This window comes from Diachasma alloeum, unplaced genomic scaffold (genome assembly GCF_001412515.2).
Source record: "Diachasma alloeum isolate Michigan unplaced genomic scaffold, Dall2.0 Dall_scaffold_00181, whole genome shotgun sequence".
Lineage (NCBI taxonomy): Eukaryota > Metazoa > Arthropoda > Insecta > Hymenoptera > Braconidae > Diachasma > Diachasma alloeum.
In genome coordinates, this window is record NW_021680347.1 from 642,419 (window position 1) to 665,401 (window position 22,983).

Consider the following 22,983-nt stretch of genomic DNA (forward strand, 5'->3'; position numbering starts at 1 on the left):
AAAAACATTTTTTCACGAGTTACGAACAATATTTTTCATCACAATGTGGCGGAAATTGGACTTTTAGGCACGCGGAGGGTGCCGAAAAGTTCACTTTTCGTCACAGCGTGATGAAAAGGATTTTTCACGACTGTGGTTAGTAGCCTTCGGTTTCGCCTCGGGCCGCCAACTTCACACTCGTGAAAATTCGGTCTCACTCGTATCGAAATATACTATTCTGGCGGGTATGAGTTTGCCCTAGTTAGCCCTAGCCGAAGACAAGAGTTGCAATCATGTGAACTAGAAAGGTTTTTTTAGGTCGTATGTCGACTAATATTTTTTGTCATAACGGGCGTAGCCAGGGATTTACGGTCGTGTAGCGTCCGTAAAGCGGTGTCTTACGGCCGAAATGTCGAAAATTATTATTTTCATCAGTACTCCTAATAATAATAACAAGTTAATACCCAAAAGTTGACAAAAAAAAAATTGTTTTGCTTGAATTGCGTCAAATAGTCGTTTTTCGGCTGTTTCATTCTGCCCCGCTGATTCATTTTGTCCTACTCTTCCTTACTTTGCACGATAAAGTTTAATTCCCTAATTCCCTGAACTGATGTATTCACTAGAAGGACTTATCAATTACTTGCCAAATAAACTTAACTGATTGTGTACAACTCAATTCATTCAGCACATCAGAAAACCTCTCAGTGAAGAGTATTGGAATTGTTTCAGGGCATTGCTCCTGTTTTGTAAACACGTCATTTTGATGAAAAAAAAAAGATTCATTCCTACTTTTATTGGAAGCTCTCTGCTCATGTTAATTTCGACTGCTGACTTCTAGCAATTTATTTATTCTGAAAAAAAACTACATCTGGAGATTCCTTCATCTGAATAATCCCAGTTAAATCTCCGGCTGCAATTCCTGTAAATTGGATTGAATTCTTCCGAAAAAACCCCGGCCTCATTTCTGGAGAAGTGGGGATTTCCCCGGTTCAATCCTCGACCCCAGTTGGTCCCCAAAAAGGCATTCGCACCCTTCAGAGGCGCATCAGTATTCACCTCCGGATAATGATCGGCTCATTGAAACAAAAATCTGAAAATGTCAAGTAACCCCTGAGCTAAACATTTCCCCCAAATGACAAAAAAAAGAATAGTAAGATATCTCAAACCATATGGTTGTCGCAGGTTAAGACCTGTCGGATGTTTCTTGCCAGTGTAGGACAGTGTAGGTTCATCTCTGAAACTTGAAAATTTAAGGTGCAAAATAAATACAGAGGGATACAACGTAGGAAGACCCCGAGTAGTCATTGAACAGAGGACTTTTAAAAGTTCCAACACATGTTTCGTATTAGATGTCGCCTACCTGTCTCCAGGGTTTTATTTCCTGACCCGTCTGCGCGCACCGGCTATTGAAATACGACTACCAGAACACATGTTTCCCATCAAAAACGGGATTTCCCCGGGATTATTTACAGGGTCATTTTCCCCTTTAACCTTCACCTTTCGCCGGCAAAGGAGTAAAATCTTCAATTTTTTATTTCAATTATCAGCAAAATTTCTACATCCCAATCAGTTCCTGTTTCATTGAATGCTCTCACCTCTTCCTTCACTCGGATTTTTCCCAGAGACTCTGTACTAAACTTCTCCCTCCCTCCTACGACTCACTCCCTCGCAAAACATCCTCACTCCTCCTGTCTTTCTCGCTCTCCCTCGTTCTCCCCTCAACGCCCGGCAAAAGGTAAATGCGCCATGTCTGCCTCTCCAGGTTTACCCACACTCTCTGTCCCCCTCTCCCATAATCCTCGTTCTCTCTTCCACAATCCCATAGCCATACTCCAGACCCTCGGCAGTGCTCGTTCATACTCCAGCGTTTGCCCCGCACTAGGGTGGAGCTTATTCCGCACCGAGGGTGCAGTGTACAACCCCCTTTTGGGTCCACCAGCGGTCTCGAAAATCTACAGCTAAAACGTGTCCCCCAAAGCTGGTACCAGTCGAGAAACTCAAGTGCCAGTGGTCAAATCGTGAGGCTCCCTCTGAGCTTTGACATTTACTTTTTTACAGCCTTTTTTTACAATTCTCATTCAACTATTTTGTGTGGAAACCTGACGTGCAGTGGAATTTTAAAATTATATTAGTCAATAAGTTATCAAAAAATCCAATAAACCAGTGACAATAAATGAAATCAATAAGATTGTGATTTTGACATTTTGCAGTAATTAAAAATACATTTATTATAAATAATGGCACCGATGATTGAGCGTCATGGACGTATCGGTTCCAATGTTGTTCTCGCGAGTGACCCATACGTCGCGAGCTGGCGACAGAAACAGGCACTCCAAAGAAAAACAGTTCGTCTAGTCGAAGGTATACACAAACATAAAATCCGTACATAATTTTCTGCACACCTAAATTAGGTAGTAAATATACAAACACATACACGCACACGTATCCCAGCATGACTGGCCCTCAATGGGAGTTCCGCGAATTCAGTATGAGAAATTGTGTGTAACTGAGAGCCGTCGTCGAGGTGAATTGGCAACGCGAAGAGAAAGAGAGAAAAAATTTCACATGTTAAAAAACGGGATACGACGTTACGGTTTATCAGTGAGAGAAACTCTCACCTCTTGGTGTGACGATGCATGCATCCACGCTGCAGAGAACAGCCCCATCGAGACTGGCTGGGGCCCTTTTGCGTTTTATACCTCTGCCATGTACTTCAATTATACGCAGAATGAAGCTTCATTTTTTCATGAATTATTCACGATAAATTTCCATTGTCAAGAAGTTCGTTAGGACATTGGAATTTTTTTTCACCGAGGGAGAGATGCTCTCTTATCCGCCTCGTTTCCTCCCCCGTCTGGATTTTTTAACTTTTAATGATGTCATGATGGTTGAAAAAAAGGCCATATTTTCATACAGAATTTTTGAAGATGGAATTTCAGAGGTACGAAGTGGAAGGTGCATTTTAAAAAAGTTAGGCTTCTATAGAAACTTGAAATAAAGCGTGTTATTTAGTGATGCCGCGAGACACTTTACGAGACAAAACTTTGGAGAGATGATCTCGTTCTCAATGAACATGGAAATCATTGTTCTCGTCTCAGTCTCGAAATACGCAGTATCGACTCCTCTTGTGATGACTCCGAGTCAATTTATTTCGTCTCGGTCTCAAGTTTTTCGTTTTTTTTTTTAGTATAAAATCTCGGCTTTTGTCTCGGTTTGTCTCGACTCGGTTTTCTACATATAAAAAACGCGAAAAAAATGGAAACAGAGATGAAATAAATTGATTCGGAGTCATCACGAGAGGAGTTGATATTGCGTATTTTGAAACTGAGACAAGAGCAAAGATTTCCATGTTCATTGAGACCGAGATGATCTCTCCAAAGTTTTGTCTTGTAATTTCTCATGAAATGTCTCGTGGCATCACTAGTGCTATTCATCAAATTTCAGTATTGCGCAGCAGCAAGGTGAAATGAGTCCTTTCTGCTTCCGAATGAATGGAGCTTTGTAATCGGTCGGTTTAGTTTTGGATTTTTTGTGTTATATCGACCCAGTATAATCCGAAAGTATAAAAGTCCGAAAATGCAATTGTTAAACCTCGTCCGTACGTGTGTGTACATATGTAACAAAGTTTTTCTTCAATTGTTCCCTAATGAACAGATCGAATTTAATCTTTTTTTGTTTTCAAATGTAGGTATTGTTGAGCCCTATCAATCGCCATTAATTAAAATTTAATTTATCGATTATTTTTTTTAATTATCGAATTTTCTAAATTCCGATAAAAATCGGTTGTCCTACGATAACTAAAGAAAAATGTTCTGAATTGATTGAATGATGACTTGAAAAATTTGTTTGGATGTTCTTTTAACCGAGTTCGTCGATGAAGGCGACAGCAATAATCGTTATTTTGATTTATTTGGAAATTTGCAAAATATTTTGTATTTTTTGAAAATCAGAATTCCGGGGATATCTTTGAATATTATGTTTCAAATGAATTCAATCATAGCTTAAAATGTTGGTTTTAATGCCGCTAAATCGAAGTTAAAAAGTGATTACGATTGCTATATTGGTTGATTTGATTTTTATGATGATTACTGAAAATTTCGATTTTTTCATGAATTTTCTTGAAAGTGAGCTTTCTGATCATTTTATCGAATGTCTGAGGAGAGAGATAGAACTGTAAAAAGAATAATGATCGTGTAATAACATTGAATTAAGTTGAAAATCTGACAAAATTAGTTAAAAAGAAGAAATCTCAATTATTGTGTCAGCTATTGTTGAAAAACAATCTAATTCTACTAATATATTTTTGTAATTAATTAGCAATTTGCTTCCGAACGGAATTTCTATAACGATGGATTTTAAATTGAATTCAGTAATTTATTGAATTCTATTTATGGACAAAGCCTCAATGTTGGCAGACAACATTGCCCCAAAAATATTGACCTCGAAATAATTTTTTTCAACAACAGGCGATGCAATCAATCTCATGATCGAACTCGGTCAAAATGGCATTGGGAAGATATTTGAAAACATAATTAGATTCATTTAAACAACTATTTTTTCAATTATCACCAAAAGACGATCGGTTATATACACACATGCACATACGTAAGTACATACATACATACATCCGGACATGGTCTAAAAATACCATATTCGAACTCCAGCCCGCACGGAAAACACATATATGAGACATATATCAATTACATGTACATATATGTGCACGTAAATATTCAACATATATTTCATATACATCCCCGTGTAGAAAAATTTCTGTCTTTAGAAGGTCTTCTAGAAATCTTGGGAAGAATCTTCGAAAGATTATGTAGAAGATCTGCTTGGTGACCCAAAAAGATTCTTCAGAAGACAAAATCTTCTAAAGACAATTTTAATTTTCGATCCTTACTCCTTTGATCTTTACTTTTTTGACGCTCAAATTACTAAACCCTGAATTTTGGACTTTGAAAATTTTGACCCTTAAAATTTTGTCTTCTGAAGAATCTTTTTGGGTCACCAAGCAGATCTTCTACATAATCTTTCGAAGATTCTTCCCAAAATTTCTAGAAGACCTTCTAAAGACAGAAATTGATCTACACGGGGTCATTTTTTCCAAAAATAAATTTAAAATATATCGTACATATATTCGATATACAGGGTGTCCCAAAATGAAACATCATCCTCGTGAGGATAGTTCGGGGGGCTCATTTGGTGACGAAAACTCTTATAACAATTTTCTCTCCGACGCTTTGTTTAAGAGTTATCAAATAACAAATAATGCGGTCGGGCGGAGGCATTGGATGTCCTATCGATTCTAATCAATCTCATCCCTCGATATCGAATGAGAGAGAAGATATGGATTTTTTACGTGGACTTTGATTTTCAGGGTCACATCGCGTGTTGGATCCAAACGTCGCGGTGATTTTTGTCTCAGTTTTTCTCACCACGTTTTGGCAATAAAGAAAGAAAATCCCTAATAATCTATTGCGCATTGAATGCTCAATCGATTGCCATCTTTTCCATTCGTCCAACTCAAGTGACGGAGAAGATATGGATTTTTCACGGGGTGATGTTTTGCGGCTGAACTTCGTTTTTTTATCAATACGCAGCAAAAACTAATGTCTGAATTTCACACACCTTTTGTAGACATTTTTCAAACCCTAGAAAACGTCTGAATAAAACGAAAATGTGTCTGAATTTCAGACGAACATGTGCCCAAATATCTTAATTCGTGTTCGAAATTCAGAGAAATTTTCATTCTATTCAGACGTTCTTTTTGCGTGAAATTCAGACATTCGTTTTTGCTGTGTAATCTTCAAATAAAGCGTCGGAAAAAAAATGTTATTAAAATTTTCGTCTCCAAACGAGCCCCCCGAATTACCCTCACGAGGATGACATTTCATTTTGGGACACCCTATATAATTGTTCGGATTAGTACATTTCGACACTAGGCCGTGAGGAACTTTTCTGGCGAATATGAGGTTACAGGACGAGCCGAAAGCGAGTTCTGTAATCATATGAGGTAGAAAAGTCCCCACGGCTGTGTATCGAACAATATTTTTTGTCATTAGGCCCGAAAAACGCGATTTAGGGTTAAAATCGCGGTTTATCGGGCCTAGTGGCGAAAACATATTTTTTTCGTGGGGTGAAGCCAACATGATTTATCCTGACACAAACGATTAGAAATTTCGGATTTGACGAATACAATCTCCAAAGATATCCAAATTTACTGCTCTCCTTTCGAACCAGGATACTATAGTGTTACTAGTGCGTGAAGTTCCACTTTTTCACACTCACGTGTAAAACATCATATTTTTTGTGGTACCTGCCGAGTTCACTGTTCGGAACGGTACACTGAGAGAAATATCATCATAATATCACAAAACTAATTTCTTGTGCCAAATATCTCATCTCTTGAGGATAAATTTCTTGGGATAAGAACTCTGGATAATGTGTCAGACAATGCCAGATTTTGGTGAAGTGTTCATGGCTTGGGCATGAACATTTCATGATAAAGTGAGAATTTCTTGCCACAAAAAATCGGTTTTTTCGTGTCAGAAAATGAGAAAATGACTAAAAATAGTAAAAGCTCCGATTCAGTGAATCATGAATGAGAGACTTTCATATTGAATAAATAGAGAGTTTATGCAGAGGAAAACCTCTAGATCGAAAATATCTTCTTTTCCTTCTGTTAAACTATTCTTGCCTTTTGAGGAATATTATTTCATTTCGAAAAAAAACATCACCTTTTCATTCAGTAACTTTCTTAGCCCGAAGAGTACCGATGGTTTTCGCTCAAGAAATTATTTTTGCGATATTATGTCGATTTTTCTCTTACCCGAGTAGAAATTTCGTCGGGAGCCCCTAACGTTCATTGGGAACCTATGAGTTTGTTGCGGGTTACTGACTCGTAGGTTGTACCTGACGTGTAACCCGTAGGTTCCAAACGCAACAATATTCGTAGGGACGATTATTGTCGGTTACAGATGAGTTCACCACCGATTACTAACTCACGTAGCTCAACCCGTTTGTAACTTATTTGTCCCTTATAAAGTGTTAACGGCATTCAATTATCCAAGTCCAGCCGGGCATAACTGGTCGAGAACTCATCAGTACACTGAATAAGGGTCAAAATCAACAGTCAGAAATGAAGGTCAAAAATAAGGATCAGAAATAAACGTCAGAAATACGGGTCATGAGGGTCACAAATGGGGATAAACAATAGACGTCAGAAATAAGGGTTACGAGGGTCAGAAATGAGAGTCAAAAATACACGTCAGAAATAGGGGTCATGAGGGTCAAAAATGGGGATAAACAATAGACGTCAGAAATAAGGGTCACGAGGGTCAGAATGGAAAGTCAAAATTGAGGGTCTCAAGGGTCAGGAATAAGGTTCATTAATAAGGGCCAGCAATAATGGTCGGAAATAAAGATAAAAAATAAGGGTCAGAATTAAGGTTTAGGCATAATAATCATAAGTCAATCGTCAGAGAATAAGAATGCTCGCCTTATCTGGCATGTCGGAATGTTATATTCCCAAGAATTACAGGATAGTGGACTTGGACTTCAGCACAGCAGACGATCATCAAAGTTAAGTAACATCGAGTACGGTTCGGAATTGGATGGGCGACCACTCACCGAAAATGTGATTTTTTTTTCTTTTTCTGCGTATATAAATCAATTCTTATCATTGGGCATGCTTTTTCATGGCAATTAATGAGTTATTCATCATTGACAAATTGTTAATAATAATTAGATGAATAAATAATCATGCGGGTTTTTGATGGGTTACATACGTGTAACTTGTGAGGTAATTGCGTGACGTTTCCGTGAGTTCCTTGTAGATTGAAACCTATGTGGAACCGGTGACCATGTCGGTTGCAACGGATAGATAACTGATGATAAACCGACGAAATTTCTACTCGGGTAGTGTAGTGGGGGTAATGTGGTTGTTTTTCTGTACACGGAGAGAAATATTCAATAAAAATTACGTATCTTTTCCGTAATCCCGGAGCGAAATGTGGTTGTAAGAAATTTTATGGAACTGACACGGAATTTTTCCGGAGCGTTCCGTAATTTTTATCTGAATCTCTTGTGAAAAATTACGATCGCGTCACTTAAATTTTTTGAGTCGATTCCGTAATCGGTGAGTGAAGTGAGAGTTCCGTAATTTTTACTGAATATTTCTCTCCGTGTACGAGCATTCACTTTACACACGCCGTGCGAAAAACAACCGCTTTACGCACACTAAACCGTTTTGAAAATTGCACTTTTAAGGCAGGTATCACAAAAAAAATCATCAGATACCTCCAGATTTCCAATCAATAAAATTATTCTTTGCTTTGAACTTAGGTCACTGTGCCCCATCAGACACCGTGGACCTGAATTACAGCCATCACTTGGACCATCAAAATAATAACAATTCACACCTAAACAACAACAACGAGGATCCCTCGATAAATTCACATCAGCACAATTGCTTGGGCAATCCACCACAGGGCGGTGTAATGAAGGAGAAGAGTAAGAACGCAGCGCGTTCGAGACGCGAGAAAGAAAACACAGAGTTCCAAGAGCTCGCTAAGTTATTACCACTGCCAGCAGCAACGACCTCGCAATTGGACAAAGCAAGTGTCATAAGATTGACGACAAGTTACCTCAAGATGCGCGCGGTATTTCCAAACGGTAAGGAGACCAACCACGGTGATACCTTGTTATTCAATTCATTAGGACTCCTTTCATTCTCTCAAACGCCTCTTCACTATGAAATGACAATCGATAGGATACACGACACTTTTTTAGTTGGGTAAAGGGCAAATAGTATCGGATGAGATGGCTGTGATTGCGCACTTGATGCATTGTTAGTTTTTTTTTTTCCACCCTCCCGCCACACATACAGTGTGCTTTGTAAGCAAAGCATGGGGGCTGTTGTAAAAGCGGTTACAATAGCACTGTGTCCCATCCTTTTTGTCGCGCCCTCTTATTCCTATGCCACTTATTCCAACCTTGTAGACCGGCCTTACACGTCGTTTCAACTTCAAAACCCCAATTGAATTTCAAGTGGCCGCATCCCTCCGGAATAAACCAACAACCACCAGACACAAATGCGTCTTTATACTTTTATAAGTTCGATTTAATGTACCTTTTTTGGAGAGTTTTGGGTGTCTACTTTTGTCATGACTATATTAGATAATCTGTCGCTTCTCTTTTGTGGTATTTATGTGAGAATTACGCTGTTAAAAATTTTTGTCTGAATTTTTCATGCCAAATTTCGGAAATTTTTATCGTGTTCAAGTTCCACTGAAATTTCAGGAAATCTTGTCATTGAAGAATCAAATATTCCATTGATTTTCTGTTCAAATGATCTGAAAATCAATACAATACTTGATTTTTCAGTTCAATTCAGTAGCGAAGTGGTAAAAGGGTTTACGTCGACTTATCTCCCAGTTGAATTTTTGAGAAATATTTCCGAATCTAAGGCAGATAGCGAAATTTTCGTAATTACATTTGTTGTAGCACTCCATCGGCTCCACAAAAAAAGTTATAACAAAAATTTTGCCATCTCCCTTAGATTCCGAGATATTCCTCGAAAACTGGTCAAGACTCAAAATTGACTTGTACCGTTTTACCACTTCACTACTGAATTATTCTGTAAAAATTCATAAAAATCAAGAAGATGCAGAAAAAAATTGAAAATTCATATCATTTTGTTTCTGATAATTCATGTTCCACTGAAAATTCATGAATTTCCTTGAATTCTATATAGAACTTGAACTTTCATAACCATTTTTTCCCTAAATCCGATTCCATATCAATCTCACGAGAATTACTATCATATTTTCCATGAAATTTTAAAAGATTTCTAACAGTATAATTCGGGAATAAGAGAATGTCTACATATTCCGCAGTTAGAAATTTATTGAAATTCGATTGAGGGGGAATTGATGGACGTTGGAAAATTATCCCTTTTCCAAATAAAACTTTGGAAAAAATGCAGGAAAATGATTGCCAATAATGATAAAACGCAAAAACGGTACACACAAAAAAACTTAAACGTAAATTACGTTTAAGAAGTCGTCTTTAACGCTTGAAGTTGAAGCGCAAATTACGCTTAAAGTCGCCGTAAATTACGATTACATAAACGTAATTCGTGACGATTATGAGCGTAATTTTTCTTGCGAAATCGATTTCGCGATCGTAAATTTCGCTCAAAATCGTCGTAAATTAAGATGGTTTTTTCGTATTTTTGATAAACGTAATTGACGCTTTGCTAAACGTAAATTACGTTTTAATAAACGTAAAATACGCTTTGTATAGGCGTAATTAACGTCTTTATTTTGTGCGTAGAATACGTTTTTTTAAAGCCTTAATTCCGATTTTCATGACGGAAAAAAATCCACCAGACATCACATTGACGTTAATTGACATTAAGTGTAAATTACGTTTATCAAAACGTAATTTACGTTTAGCTTTTTTTGTGTGTATATTATTTAGCGTCAATCCGATCAATAATTTGTCAGAAAAATGAAAAAAACGTGAATTTTGTCCGAAAGGGTGTAGTACATCCTTAAATCGAGAATATACCTTAAATATTTTAAGGATAATTTTTCCGCCCATTTTACGTGAATGGCGCAATTTGTTATATTAAACAAAACAAAATTACCTGTGTAGGAGTCGAATTTCAAAAAACTAATTCGTAATTGTTATTGTACACATTTTTTTAAAAATCTTGAAAAATAAAACCTCTGTAACTAAAAATTGGAGGCCCTGGACTATTTCTAACATTGTAAGCGTCTGCGGGGCAAACGAACAATAAACAATTAATTTTTTGCACTAATTATTCGTTTTTAGACATATACAATCGATCTTCAATGCATGAGAAATCACTCCAATCGCCCGCCACTTTTAAAACTCACAGTAGTTTCTCCTTATAAATTCTGCTTTTCAACATATTTTCCTTAAAAATCCAAACCGGTCGTTGAATTGAGAAAAATCCATGATTCCGCACCTAATCGAGTTTTCTGGAAATTCTTTGCAGTTCTTGAACATCTTCAAATTTGTGTAACGATAGAGTTACTTTAACACACAATTTTCGGGGTGATTTCTGCAGGTTTAGGAACAGAATGGGGAGCTCCGACACCAGCGATCAATGATCCGCGAGACGCTGCGATAAAAGAACTAGGATCTTACCTCCTCCAAGTACGTCAAGGATCAAACTATCAACTGTCCAATCAAATCCTTCAAAACTCAATAAAAAAAATGTTCAACTCTCTTCTACTGTTTTTAGACTCTGGATGGCTTCATCTTCGTCGTAGCTCCAGACGGTAAAATAATGTACATAAGTGAAACAGCAAGTGTCCACCTGGGTCTGTCACAAGTCGAATTGACCGGAAACAGTATCTTCGAGTACATTCACCCTATAGATCACAACGAGATGCTCGATGTTTTGAGCTTACCCCTACCCGGTTCAGGTCGTGCCTTTCCCCCTCCCAATGCGCGCGGTAACATCGAGCTTGAGCGTGCCTTCTTCCTCAGAATGAAGTGCGTTTTGGCGAAGAGAAATGCTGGATTAGTAACATCAGGATGGAAGGTAAGAAATCACTTTCATCCCCTTGCTTACAACCCTCCGATTTCTGGAAAAATCGTAGCCATAAATTGGGGGAAGGGGCGGGGGCAAATTACATGTCATTAGGAATGGGGTGATTGAGCGCGGAGGGGCAAGTGTTTACTGAGCCAAATTGCTGAACATATGCTCAAGCTTTTTGTATCTGTAGTGATCCAATTCTATAGCCAATTGAATTAATTCATACGAATGATTTAGAATAATCAAAGGTCTTTGTGGCTGGCTCCACATGCGTCAGAGTTGACACTTGAGAGACATTCTCGTCACTGCATAAAAAATCTGCCTAACAAATTAATTCCATATCCGTCATCACACGAGTACACCCTGGAATTGGTAATTTTTTTTATGGTCAAGTGCCACTTGCTTCACTTGTTCTTATTCCACAGTAGGTGCAAAGAGAAATTGCAGAATGCATTCTGGGTAATACGAGGCGTTGAAATCTTCACGTATCTGTGATGCAGATGCACATGCAAATTATCACTAGTGTCACTAGCTTTTATCCCCTTTTCCAATTACGCGTCTTGTTATTCCCCTTTATTCTTGGAAATTGCTAATTTTCAAGCACTTTTTCGCCACCCTGCATTTTCACTGGATTCTAATGAAATTATTAACTCTATGCAACTCGTCAATTTAAATGCAGGATTTTTTTACGGGTTGCATTCGTGTGAGAGAATGCGGGGTGAAATGGAGAGTTTTTAATTTTCAAGAAGTATCCGTAGCTCTGAAGTAATGAATGTGGGGAAAATGAAGGTACACATGTCAATAGAAATGTAAATATACAGGAGAATAAGGAGGAAAGGCGCAGCAGAAGCGGTGTCGCTACGAGCGTCAATAACTCGCAAGACGCAGAATGAAATTCAACTCTCCACTCTGTTTTCATCTCCACGGAGAGAGAAATTTAACAATAATTCAGTAGCGACGCGGTAAAACCGTTCAAGTCGATTTTGGCTATTGACCAGTTTTCAATGAATATCTCGAAATCCAAGGGGGATAGCAAAATTTTTGTCACCACCTTTTCTCTAGCCGTTAATTTGCTCTATACAAAAGGTTTTTACAAAAATTTCGTTATTTGCCTTAGATTTGGAAATATTCCTCGAAAACTCAGCTAAGGGTTAAATCAACTTAAACCGTTTTACCGCTGCACTCCTGAATTACCCTATCGTTTTATAAAAGGGTGTACCATGAGTCATTTACTTCATATTTAAATCAATGAATTCTATGAAAATGGAATGATAAATAATAAAATTGGATTATAATTTCCGTGAAACCAGGGATGCGAAATGACGTCACGTTTTGAAATCTGTCAGGTTACAAAAATATGACGGTCATGTGACGTCACGTTTTTTCATGTCATAATTTGGGTCACACTGTCGACTCACATATGATAATCAACTCGTTAGATGTAATGTGACCGTCATAAATTTGTCTGTTACAAAATCTTGTCACAAATTTTCAAACTGCACCGGTTTTTCGGGCAAGCGTTTACTTGCTAAATGCGCCCATCGTCTGAAGGCCTTCAGGGAAAGAATGCTGAATGTGGAATGAATTTTTCAGTTGAAAATTTCCGTAGAGTATCCGCTTTCGAAACTGTGTGTAATTTTCAGATGAATATCATGTCAAAAATTGTGATGAAAAATTGGTGCGAAATCATTTATTTTATTCATTGATTTCAACTGTTCGACCATTCCCAGTGAGAAAAATCACACTTAGTCAATAAACTCGCCACTGATTTTTCTTTTCTAAACTGAAATACAACTGACGCGCATGTTGACGCTTTGTGATTGTTCACTGATGGAGGGAATCATGGGGAATTTTCGAATTTCGAACTAGTTGCCTCCACCTGGGGTGCCACTAATTAGATGGGATGTGACGGTCACGGGGTAAAACAGTCACGTTTGTCTCATGTAACAATAAATTGTCATGGTTGGCCATGTCACATGACCGTCACTGACGTGTCATGTAATTTTTTCGCATTCCTGCACGGAAAGAAATATTCAATAAAAATTACGTATCTTTTTCGTAATTCCGGAGCGAAATGTGGTTGTAGGAAATTTTACGCAACTGTCACGGAATTTTTCCAGAGCGTTCCGTAATTTTTATGTGAATCTCCGGTGAAAAATTACGATACCGTCACTTAAATTTTCTGAGTGGATTCCGTAATCGGTGAGAGAATTGTGAGTTCCGTAATTTTTACTGAACATTTCTCTCCGTGTGCATGGAACACATGATAATTTCAAGAGGGAACTACAACTTTCTTGCCGAAAACTGTGTTATGGGCAGAACTAAATAATTTCGAGGGGACAATTGTTACATCTCTCTCCCCTAATTTTTCTCTTCCTCAGGTGATTCACTGCTCTGGCTATTTAAAAGTCATTGCCCGTGGTCCTTCCTACGAGGAGTACCAAACAATCGGTCTGGTTGCCGTAGGTCACTCCCTGCCGCCCTCGGCAATAACGGAGATAAAACTTCATCACAATATGTTCATGTTCCGCGCATCGCTGGATTTCAAACTCATATTTCTCGATGTCAGGTATGTAGAAAAAATCATTTAAAAAAATGTACACATAAGTGAGGGTGAAATCCACCGGGATAGTTGATTTTTTTCGTTTATTACCAGTCTCCAATTACACCGCGTAAATTACAATGGGGAAAATCTTGATGGACAGCCATTAAAATGCGTTTCAAGTTACCCAGTTCGATATACACCCACTGCGTATTATTACAAATTCTTTTTTGTCTCCCATTTTTTTATTTCATCAACACCCAGAGTAAATAAATCCGTCGCAGCGGCGTTGAAATGAAAACGATATCCACTGGGAACAGCGTCATGTGCTTCGTTATGTGTATTACGTCGTCAGAAAAAAAGGAAAATTGGAATGACAAAAAAAATGACTAAATAAAGACCATATCTGATTTCAGTGTGAAAGACCTTACGGGCTATGACCCCCAGGATTTAATCGAGAAAACACTGTACCATTACGTTCACGGATGCGACATTTGGCACCTTCGAGAGTCACATCAGATACGTAAGTGAAATACATGAATTCATTTTTTCAACAAAAACGAACGCAATCAAGTCGTTTATACGTCTGGATAGAGCCCGTGTAGTAAAGTTTCATAATTTAATATTTAGTACATAGAACGTAAAAGAGGGAGACTGAATGCGGTATGCGCTATCATTGTTTGAACAGACCCGCAGTTTGACGAGCGTTAATCGGTCGAGCTCTCACTTCACCCCCTCTTTCCCTCAACCATTTTCGTCCCCCCTGTCTCCCTTCCGCGAACAAATCCTCCGTAATGTCCTGCACGTGCTGCTTCCAGATCCGGAATATTAGAGATTTTGTTTTTGTTTTTTCAAGTTGAACTTCTATTTGTTGGTGTCTATTGTTCGATTATGTTAGAGTAAACTATTCAGATTTTTTGAGTAAAGATGTAAAAATATTTGGCTTCGCTCAATGTTGACAAGCGGGATTACATTCGTTGCAGAAATAGTTTATTTGTTAATTGCAAAGCTCGGAAAATTCAGGTGATTCTGTTCTAAATTAATTGATTTTTTTGTGTTGGAGAATTTGCTAACATAGTGATAGAACGATTTTAGCGGGATGTGAAATATTTGGTAATTAGGCATTGGCCTCGGTATACTCGTTATATCTCAGCGATCATCGAAAAAAGCGGATACTTCCGCTTCGCGGGAGGTAAAAATCTGACTTTGCGCCTCCGCCGTGATGGAAAATAACGTCCTGATCTCGGGAGGTTAAATAATAGTATATTTCGCGTCGCATATACAACCCCTCTGGCACTAGGCGCAAGCGATATTTTTCCGTAGTGACTTTGACTTTTGGCAGTTCGCGGAAGGGTCAATACCAATCCCCGGACTGGGAAAAGAGAAGCTGAGTACGGAATAGTATTTTTCATGACGCTGTGACGAAAAGTGAACTTTTCGGCACGCTCCGCGTGCCTAAAAGTCCAATTTCCGCCACATTGTGATGAAAAATATTGTTCGTAACTCGTGAAAAAATGTTTACACTTTTTTGCACTCGTTACGAAATATACTATTTCCGGCCTGTTGCGATGGGGTTTTTTACTCGTGTGGCGTTGGCCTCCGAGCCGTAGGCGAGAACTGGCCAACCACAGGAGTAAAAAAACCCCATTGCAACAGCCCAGGAACAATATTTTTCTGTAGTGATTTTCAAGTTTTCGAGTTTGGGAAGTATGTAATACCAATTCTCAGATGAGAAATCGTGAGAAGCAGTACAGAAAAATTTGTTTTCGGTCGAGTGACGAACATAATTTTTCTTCACAATGTCCGTAACCGGCGTTTGACGGACACAAAGTGTCCGAACGTCGTTGTGATGAAATAGTATATTTCGTAACGAGTGCAAAAAAGCTAAAAAACATTTTTTCACGAGTTACGAACAATATTTTTCATCACAATGTGGCGGAAATTGGACTTTTAGGCACGCGGAGCGTGCCGAAAAGTTCACTTTTCGTCTCAGCGTGATGAAAAAATATGTACTAATATCCAATTTTCCTCCTATGATTCCAGTATTAATGAAAAGTCAAGTAACAACAAAATACTACAGATTCCTAACGAAATCGGGGGGCTGGGTATGGATGCAATCCTACGTGACAATAGTTAACAACTCCAGGAGTTCAAGACCACAATGTATAGTATCCGTAAACTACGTACTATCCGATAAGGAGGCAGAACACTTGGTTCTAAACTCGGAACAGAAAGCATCAACAATACCTGGAAATCAGCCATCAGCTCCTCTGTCATCAAACTGCGGTATATCTCGAGACATGGCTGTTGAGGAGTCACAATGCAGTCCAAGTCCACCGTATCTTCAGCGTGCTAGTGAACCCCAGGTGGTTGACTTTGCTGAGACAGCGTATTCTAACTCGGGTGAATACATGCCACCGGGGCATATGAATCATTATCAGGCGAGTTATCCGACGGCTCAAAATACTCCACATCAAGGCTCTGGTCCAGGGGGTGGAGGGAGCATTCATGAGGATACTACTAATTATTACCCATTGGAACTTTTTTACCAATATGCTGGTGAGTTTGGAAGAAAACAATTTTTCATAAGTTACATTGATAGTTTCATTTATACTGAGGCATTACCCCCAACTTTCCTTCTAATTTGATGACTTGTTGAATCTCTGGTTGAAACAATACGAAGTAAAACTAATATTATATTTTTCTCCACGCACGAAAAAATTTAATAGAAAAACCTATCGAATTCGTCAGAAAATTCTATTGAATTACTGTTAAACTTTCTGTTAGTTTTTGGCTGATTCTATTGACATGTTCAGTAGAAAACATTCAATGGAAAAAGTAAACAGAATTCGATTTTTCTATATAACTTATTCTTTTTATATATTTTCTATAGAATTTGCTCGACTCAAATTTTCTAAGTTTTTTTCATTCAGTATAAGGTAAAAAAAGTAATTATGCTGAGTATTTTTCAAAAAATTAAGGGATATGAATATTCTCTGTTTCTACGACCGATTTAAATCTCTGGAAATCAACAAAATACGGACAGAGTTAATCAGCAATGTTTTAACATTTAAGGCCCGGGTGTAATATCTCATGAACATGATCTTGATTGCTTCTTTATTTTTTGCATTGGAGTCCTCAAAAATTGTAATTGTGCAATACAATCAGAGTAGAAAAAGCACTGAAAATTTCCAAAGACAGTTTAAAAATAATATTGGAAAATTAATCGAATAGAAATGAAATTGTAAATTAATAATTTGCCGTATTAATGGCTGTCAGATCGTCAATTGCCGTGATTAACCAACCATTTGCAACCTCTTCCTTATGCTAAATGCTACTTGAAGATGTTCATTTTTTTGTCTACTTTTTTGATTGTACGATTATAATTTTTGGGAACTCCAGCACCATGGCACCATTCAATGGCAATTGGAGAATATTTTAGCTTATAAAGATGGCGAATTAATCCAGATAACGTTCAAAAGATGACTCATCCGGGCCTTGAAGGCGATTATTCAACATAATAGGGTAGTTTAACAGAATAACAACAATATAATTATATTGTAAAAGATGAGCCCATTCAATAATAATTATTAGTTTATTAAAGGAATTGGGGCGAAAGAAATAACAAATAAAGAAATGGCGCGTGCGTGGACTACGGCTAAAGATGAAAGAATAACGAGATCGAAAGCGACGACTATATATAAAGGTTGTCGAGAGGGAGGTAAATAACAAATACGCAACAATTAGTCTATTTCATCATTAGGCCGAAAAAAACTTTTTTTGCGAATACGAGTTTGCAGCCCGAGCCAAATCCGATTGCGAGGCCTGCAATCATATGAGCTAGAAAAGTTTTTTTCGACCGTTTGACGAAGAATATTTTTTGTCATAATGGCCGTAGGCAGTGATTCGCGGCCGCAATGACAAAAATACAAATTCAGTTAGTTTCAGTCGTAGCCTCAGCCCTTGAGCTCTTACAAATATCATATGCGATTGTCTTTAATTCAGACAACATAGGGATAATTTATCAGATACGCAGCAAGAAAATAAACGAGTCAATTTTCCATAGTTACATTACTTTATTTCTACTGAGGCATAACTCCAAACTCTTGTCTCGACTCCATGATTCCCTATAAATTTTCGCCAGTCCTTCCATTGTAGAATTACACTGAATTAATTCCAATCATCAATGAATTTTCAGCAATGACCCCCGACGGTCATGCAGGGCCTCAAGCTCACCTGTTGCACCACAACAATCAGACCATCCCACAACCCCAAGCCCAGCAGCACCCAAACAGCCCCCAGCACCACCACCAGCAGAAGAAGCCCCCCTACTCCTCCCCCTCGAGTTCCTGCGGTAGTTACGACGTTCCTGACACCTGTGGACACTTATCAAGCCCCCTAGCCAACAACAGCCCCTACCAACCAAACATCCCTCACAACAATCACCTTCACCACTGTCACCAAATGCTGGACGATCACTCATCACCGCCGGAGGCCTACACCGACACAGCCGTTGGCTACGTCCACCCAAGCTGTGCATTCAACGACAACAACAACTCGTGTTTCGTTGGTAATGGAGGAAACTCGACTATGCAAAACCACCACCCCCATCATCCCCATCAGACATACTCACCTACACCAGGAACGAGTCATCATCACGTTGTAGACTTGCGGCACGTGGAAACTCCAATTTACACGAGTGTCATAGTAGAATCTCACCAGTACAACTCAAGTAGTGTTGCAAGTATACATCAGAGTGTTCATGGCCATCAACAGGGTGTTGTCAAAGGGGATTCACCAGGTGATGCAGCCACATCTGTTACAACAGCCCCGGGCAATTCTCCAACGCCTAACAATACAACTTTTACTGCAACACCCCTCACAACCTCGGTAACTACTTCAAAATCTGAGCCTGTTTCGCCAGTCTCTAATGGAAGCAAGTGTGAGGCCGTGAATCTCATTGGAAAGAGCGCAATCTGTCAGGACAGAAATGACTTCACAATGTACTCAAAGTGCGATGACAAGAGTGTTCATGATCGCCAGGGCCTCACCAAGTACTCATTTATCGCGGGATTCTCGGGGACGTAATCGATTGATTCGTTTTATCGTGTTATTTATTAGGTTGTAAATTATAGGTAAAAGAGTGAAAATGTACGAAGTTGGAAAATATCTCGCGCTGGCCGTGGGTGCAAGACATCCGACGTTAAACTCGAGTCACTAATTTGTATTTAGGAAAATTGAGGATTAACGATAAATTATGATGTACATACGAAATTGGTGATGATTAGATTATATTTATGTACTTAGGTATTATGTCATTTTTTTTTTGTTTATTTAAGTTTATCATTCTAGTTATGAGACTTTGATTGAATCCTTAGAGTATTCGTTTTATTAATTTCGATAAAAATTCCAAGACTGACGGATCAACGAGTTAAATGACCAAAGAGCCATCGATTTGCAATTCTTCATCACAGGGTCCAAAAATGTAATAGACGAACTACATCGCAGAGACGTATTTTGTGATAGCGTAATCTACGTTTCTGATGATGGAAATTTCACGGAAAATTAGTTTGTATTTAAAATTGAAGTGAATCTCGTTTATAGAGGAAAATAAAACTAGATTTGCATGAGTTCAATACGATAAATCATCTGCATCCTATATCCACAATTAATTGCGTAAATCAAGGAATATTTAGTTTATAGATGAATGTAAATAATGTAAATGATAATCGTGCATTAATACCTGTATTATTTAAATGAAAAATACACGATATATTTTTGTTCAAAATCATTAGTACAACTGAGTGATAGTTACGGATGATCAGTGGCGAAGGAGGGGGGAAACAATAACTGAAATAATTGCTTTGTATATGAATCCTAGCTACCGTGACTCGGCAGTGGTCACGATTGAATAGCGCCTGAAGAAAGAAATAAAAAGTCCATGGCGCCCGTGCCAAACCAGCATGGGGTTTGTTTGACACTGGTTTCAGCCACGTGGCATCATCGCCCAATTGTTCACTCGTCTCTCCTGCATCCCAAGGCCCGTCTGATTTTCAAGGCGGACAGACGGTTTTTTTTTGTATTTCTGAAGCAATGAAACCAATGATGACAGCCAAGTCACTGGTAATCATCCCTATTAAATTGCACTGAGGGCATTGTCGGTAATTGGTAGGAAAATAAATGCCAGGAATTGTCGCCCCTGAGGCCGTTTTTATACGTTCATGTGAATTCATGTGAACTGAAGGGCACGCGACTTCTTACATTCAATCTCAGGGGGTGTAATTTCTTTGTTTATTCTTCATAGGTTTCTATTATTATACGGGGGATAAATAAATTGTTCTTTCATCAGTAAGATTTTTTTTTTGAGAATGCAAGATCCCAATTAAGGCCCGAATGGACTATCTTTCGAACGTTATCTCGATTATTTTTTCATCTTCATAATCTTAAATATATCACAATTTCCACTGGGTTTTACATCACACAGGTGTCCCTAAAAATTGCGATTGCTCAATAAAAAAAGTAGAAAAAAACTGAACATTTTCGAAGAGCATTTTTAACACTCCGTTTGTCGCGCTATGAGCGCCGCGCCGCTTTTTTTCCGATTTTTTAAATTACACTGCAGTAAAGCCTCAGAAAAATTTGAAACATTTTGACATCTCATTTTGAACTGCTTGGAAGACCTATCAACGAAAATATCCGCTAAAAATATCATAAGTAGTTGGGTTTTCAAATTTTTATTCCGAAACTCCGGGCCGTGTACCGTGTATGAGGTGAATTTTCAGAAAAACATGGCAGCTTTTAGCTTGAATATATAATTAAGGGTAACAGTGAACATGATAAATCTCAGGGGACTTCTTCAAGTATACGATGTAGATGACTCTTGATTTTTTTAGATTTTTCCTAGATCTTTCAAATTTATCATTATGTCGATTTATGCTGGTGCGGCGCTTATGGCGCGACCAACGGAGTGTTGATAAAGATTAGGAAATAAGTCCGACAGAGAGGAAATTGTAAATGGATAATTTATCATGGCAACTAACGATTTGACAGGCATTGGCTACTGAGACAAATGACGACTGAACAGCCATTACACTGGTAGACTGATTCATTTATTCCAAACGAGATTCATTAATTATTAACGAATGGTAGAGTTGAATATGACCAAATGAATATTCGTTGATAGTTAACGAATGGTTCACTTGAAAAGTGAAAATCGAATCAAATAAGGCTCTTCAAATGTGCATTTGTTAATTATTAAAGAATGAACATTTGGTGAAACCAAATAGACCCTCGTCTCCAACCAAATCCATTCGTTAACAATAACTAATTCTTTCTATCAGTGTAGATACTGTAAATTATTAATTTGCAATTTCCTCTCTACTGGGTTTATTTCCCAATACTATTCAAAAACGCTCTTTGACAATGTTCAGTTTTTTTCAACGTTTTTTTGATTGTACAATCATAATTTGTGGGGATCTACATGAAAAGGGCCCACTTTGTCGGTTTGGAGTTACGTATATTCCGATAATCTTAGTGAGATTCCTCACATTTTGAGCCCAAAATTAACACGATAGTATGAAAAATGACGTCAGTACAGAAGATCAAAAAATCAGTTTAACACTGGTTTAAATGGAAGGTGTGAACACAAAAACGTGAATATCTCGCAAAATATATGCGACAAAGTGGTCCCTTTTCACGTGCTATGTAAAACTGAATTGCAATTGAAGAACATTTCATATTATCAAAATAAAAAAAAACAACATCACGTTCGAAAGATAATACGCGCGGGCCTTAAATGGAAGAGTTCTCTTTTATTTTATTTCAGTTTTATACATATGTAACAGCATAGAACCAATTACAGGATCAAATTTATTAGTGTAAAAGACAAAATTTTCAGGGGCCGGTTGCACCAACCCCTTCTATGCATACAAACCCTAGGGTATAATTTATTCTCGCGCTGAAGTATATTCCAGGGCCCGTCAATTTAGAATATTTAACCTGAAGGATAATTTTTTATTTATTGTGTAGCCTCATTTGAGTTAACGCTGATTTGACCCTGAGATTCATTAATTTGCTTCCTTTCGGGGCGAATTTTGGATATCTCGGTGGTAAAATTATCCATCGTACTTCCAAATTGACATTTTTTAATTTAAATTTTTTTAAACTGACGACTTAGGACCGGTTGCACCTGTTAGACAAATAAATCGTCAGAATAGATTTATGTCGGGAATATTGACTAAATACTTCATAATTAGTGGCGTTATTGGCAAATCGTGATAATACATCAGTACACCACGGTTTTTGGTGAAATACCTTCGATGAACTTTCGATCAAAATTGACCGGCAGATTATTTTTACTAGTGTGTTTAGTGGACTTACGGCGGTCTAATTTTTTTCGTTGGAGTCGATATTTAGACGATAACTGCTGGAAAATTGTAGAATATTCTGGAATTGAAGCACCTAGAGAGTGCATCAATGATGGAAGGGTCTGGTAGGTAAATTCTCAAATCAATCGAGAAGTTGTTATAAATTTTTATAAATTTTGAGGGGATTTGAGCATAGTTTGGGATATGCGAAGAAAAAAACCAAGCTCGGAAAAATCGAGGGCTTTCTAGACGATTCATGAATTTCCCAGAGAATTCTACATTGTTCTGGATCTTTCTGAAACTTTCTAGAAACTTCCAAATTATATAGAGTGATTTATTTATTTCGATACTTAACTAAGGATTTCGATACAAATTTATTTCGATACTTAACTCAGGATTTTCTTGTGGGCTTGGTGCAACCGGGTCTTAGTTAATTAAAACTAGTAAACTCGGCCCTAACTATGAATTAGACTACTATCTTACAAGGCAAAGTATTCATGGCGGACAGTATTTACAATACT

The 22,983-nt window shown here is 38.0% G+C and overlaps 1 protein-coding gene across 2 annotated transcripts in view; it reads left to right on the forward strand.

The window, feature by feature from the left end:
• The window catches only part of LOC107045716 (single-minded homolog 2), a 29,728-nt gene extending 9,875 nt beyond the window's left edge, over positions 1 to 19,853 (forward strand). Inside the window, exons 1-8 of one of the 2 annotated variants that reach the window (XM_015268057.2) lie at positions 2,217 to 2,340; positions 8,326 to 8,655; positions 11,081 to 11,169; positions 11,258 to 11,560; positions 13,936 to 14,123; positions 14,513 to 14,619; positions 16,140 to 16,655; positions 18,295 to 19,853. In XM_015268057.2, coding sequence (XP_015123543.2) covers positions 2,217 to 2,340; positions 8,326 to 8,655; positions 11,081 to 11,169; positions 11,258 to 11,560; positions 13,936 to 14,123; positions 14,513 to 14,619; positions 16,140 to 16,655; positions 18,295 to 19,184 — 2,547 coding nt within the window. In that variant the 3' untranslated portion in view covers positions 19,185 to 19,853. Of the gene's footprint in view, positions 1 to 2,216; positions 2,341 to 8,325; positions 8,656 to 11,080; positions 11,170 to 11,257; positions 11,561 to 13,935; positions 14,124 to 14,512; positions 14,620 to 16,139; positions 16,656 to 18,294 lie in introns of those variants that run through there. The other variant, XM_015268066.1, reaches the window with a different exon arrangement.
• Positions 19,854 to 22,983: the final 3,130 nt, after the last annotated feature.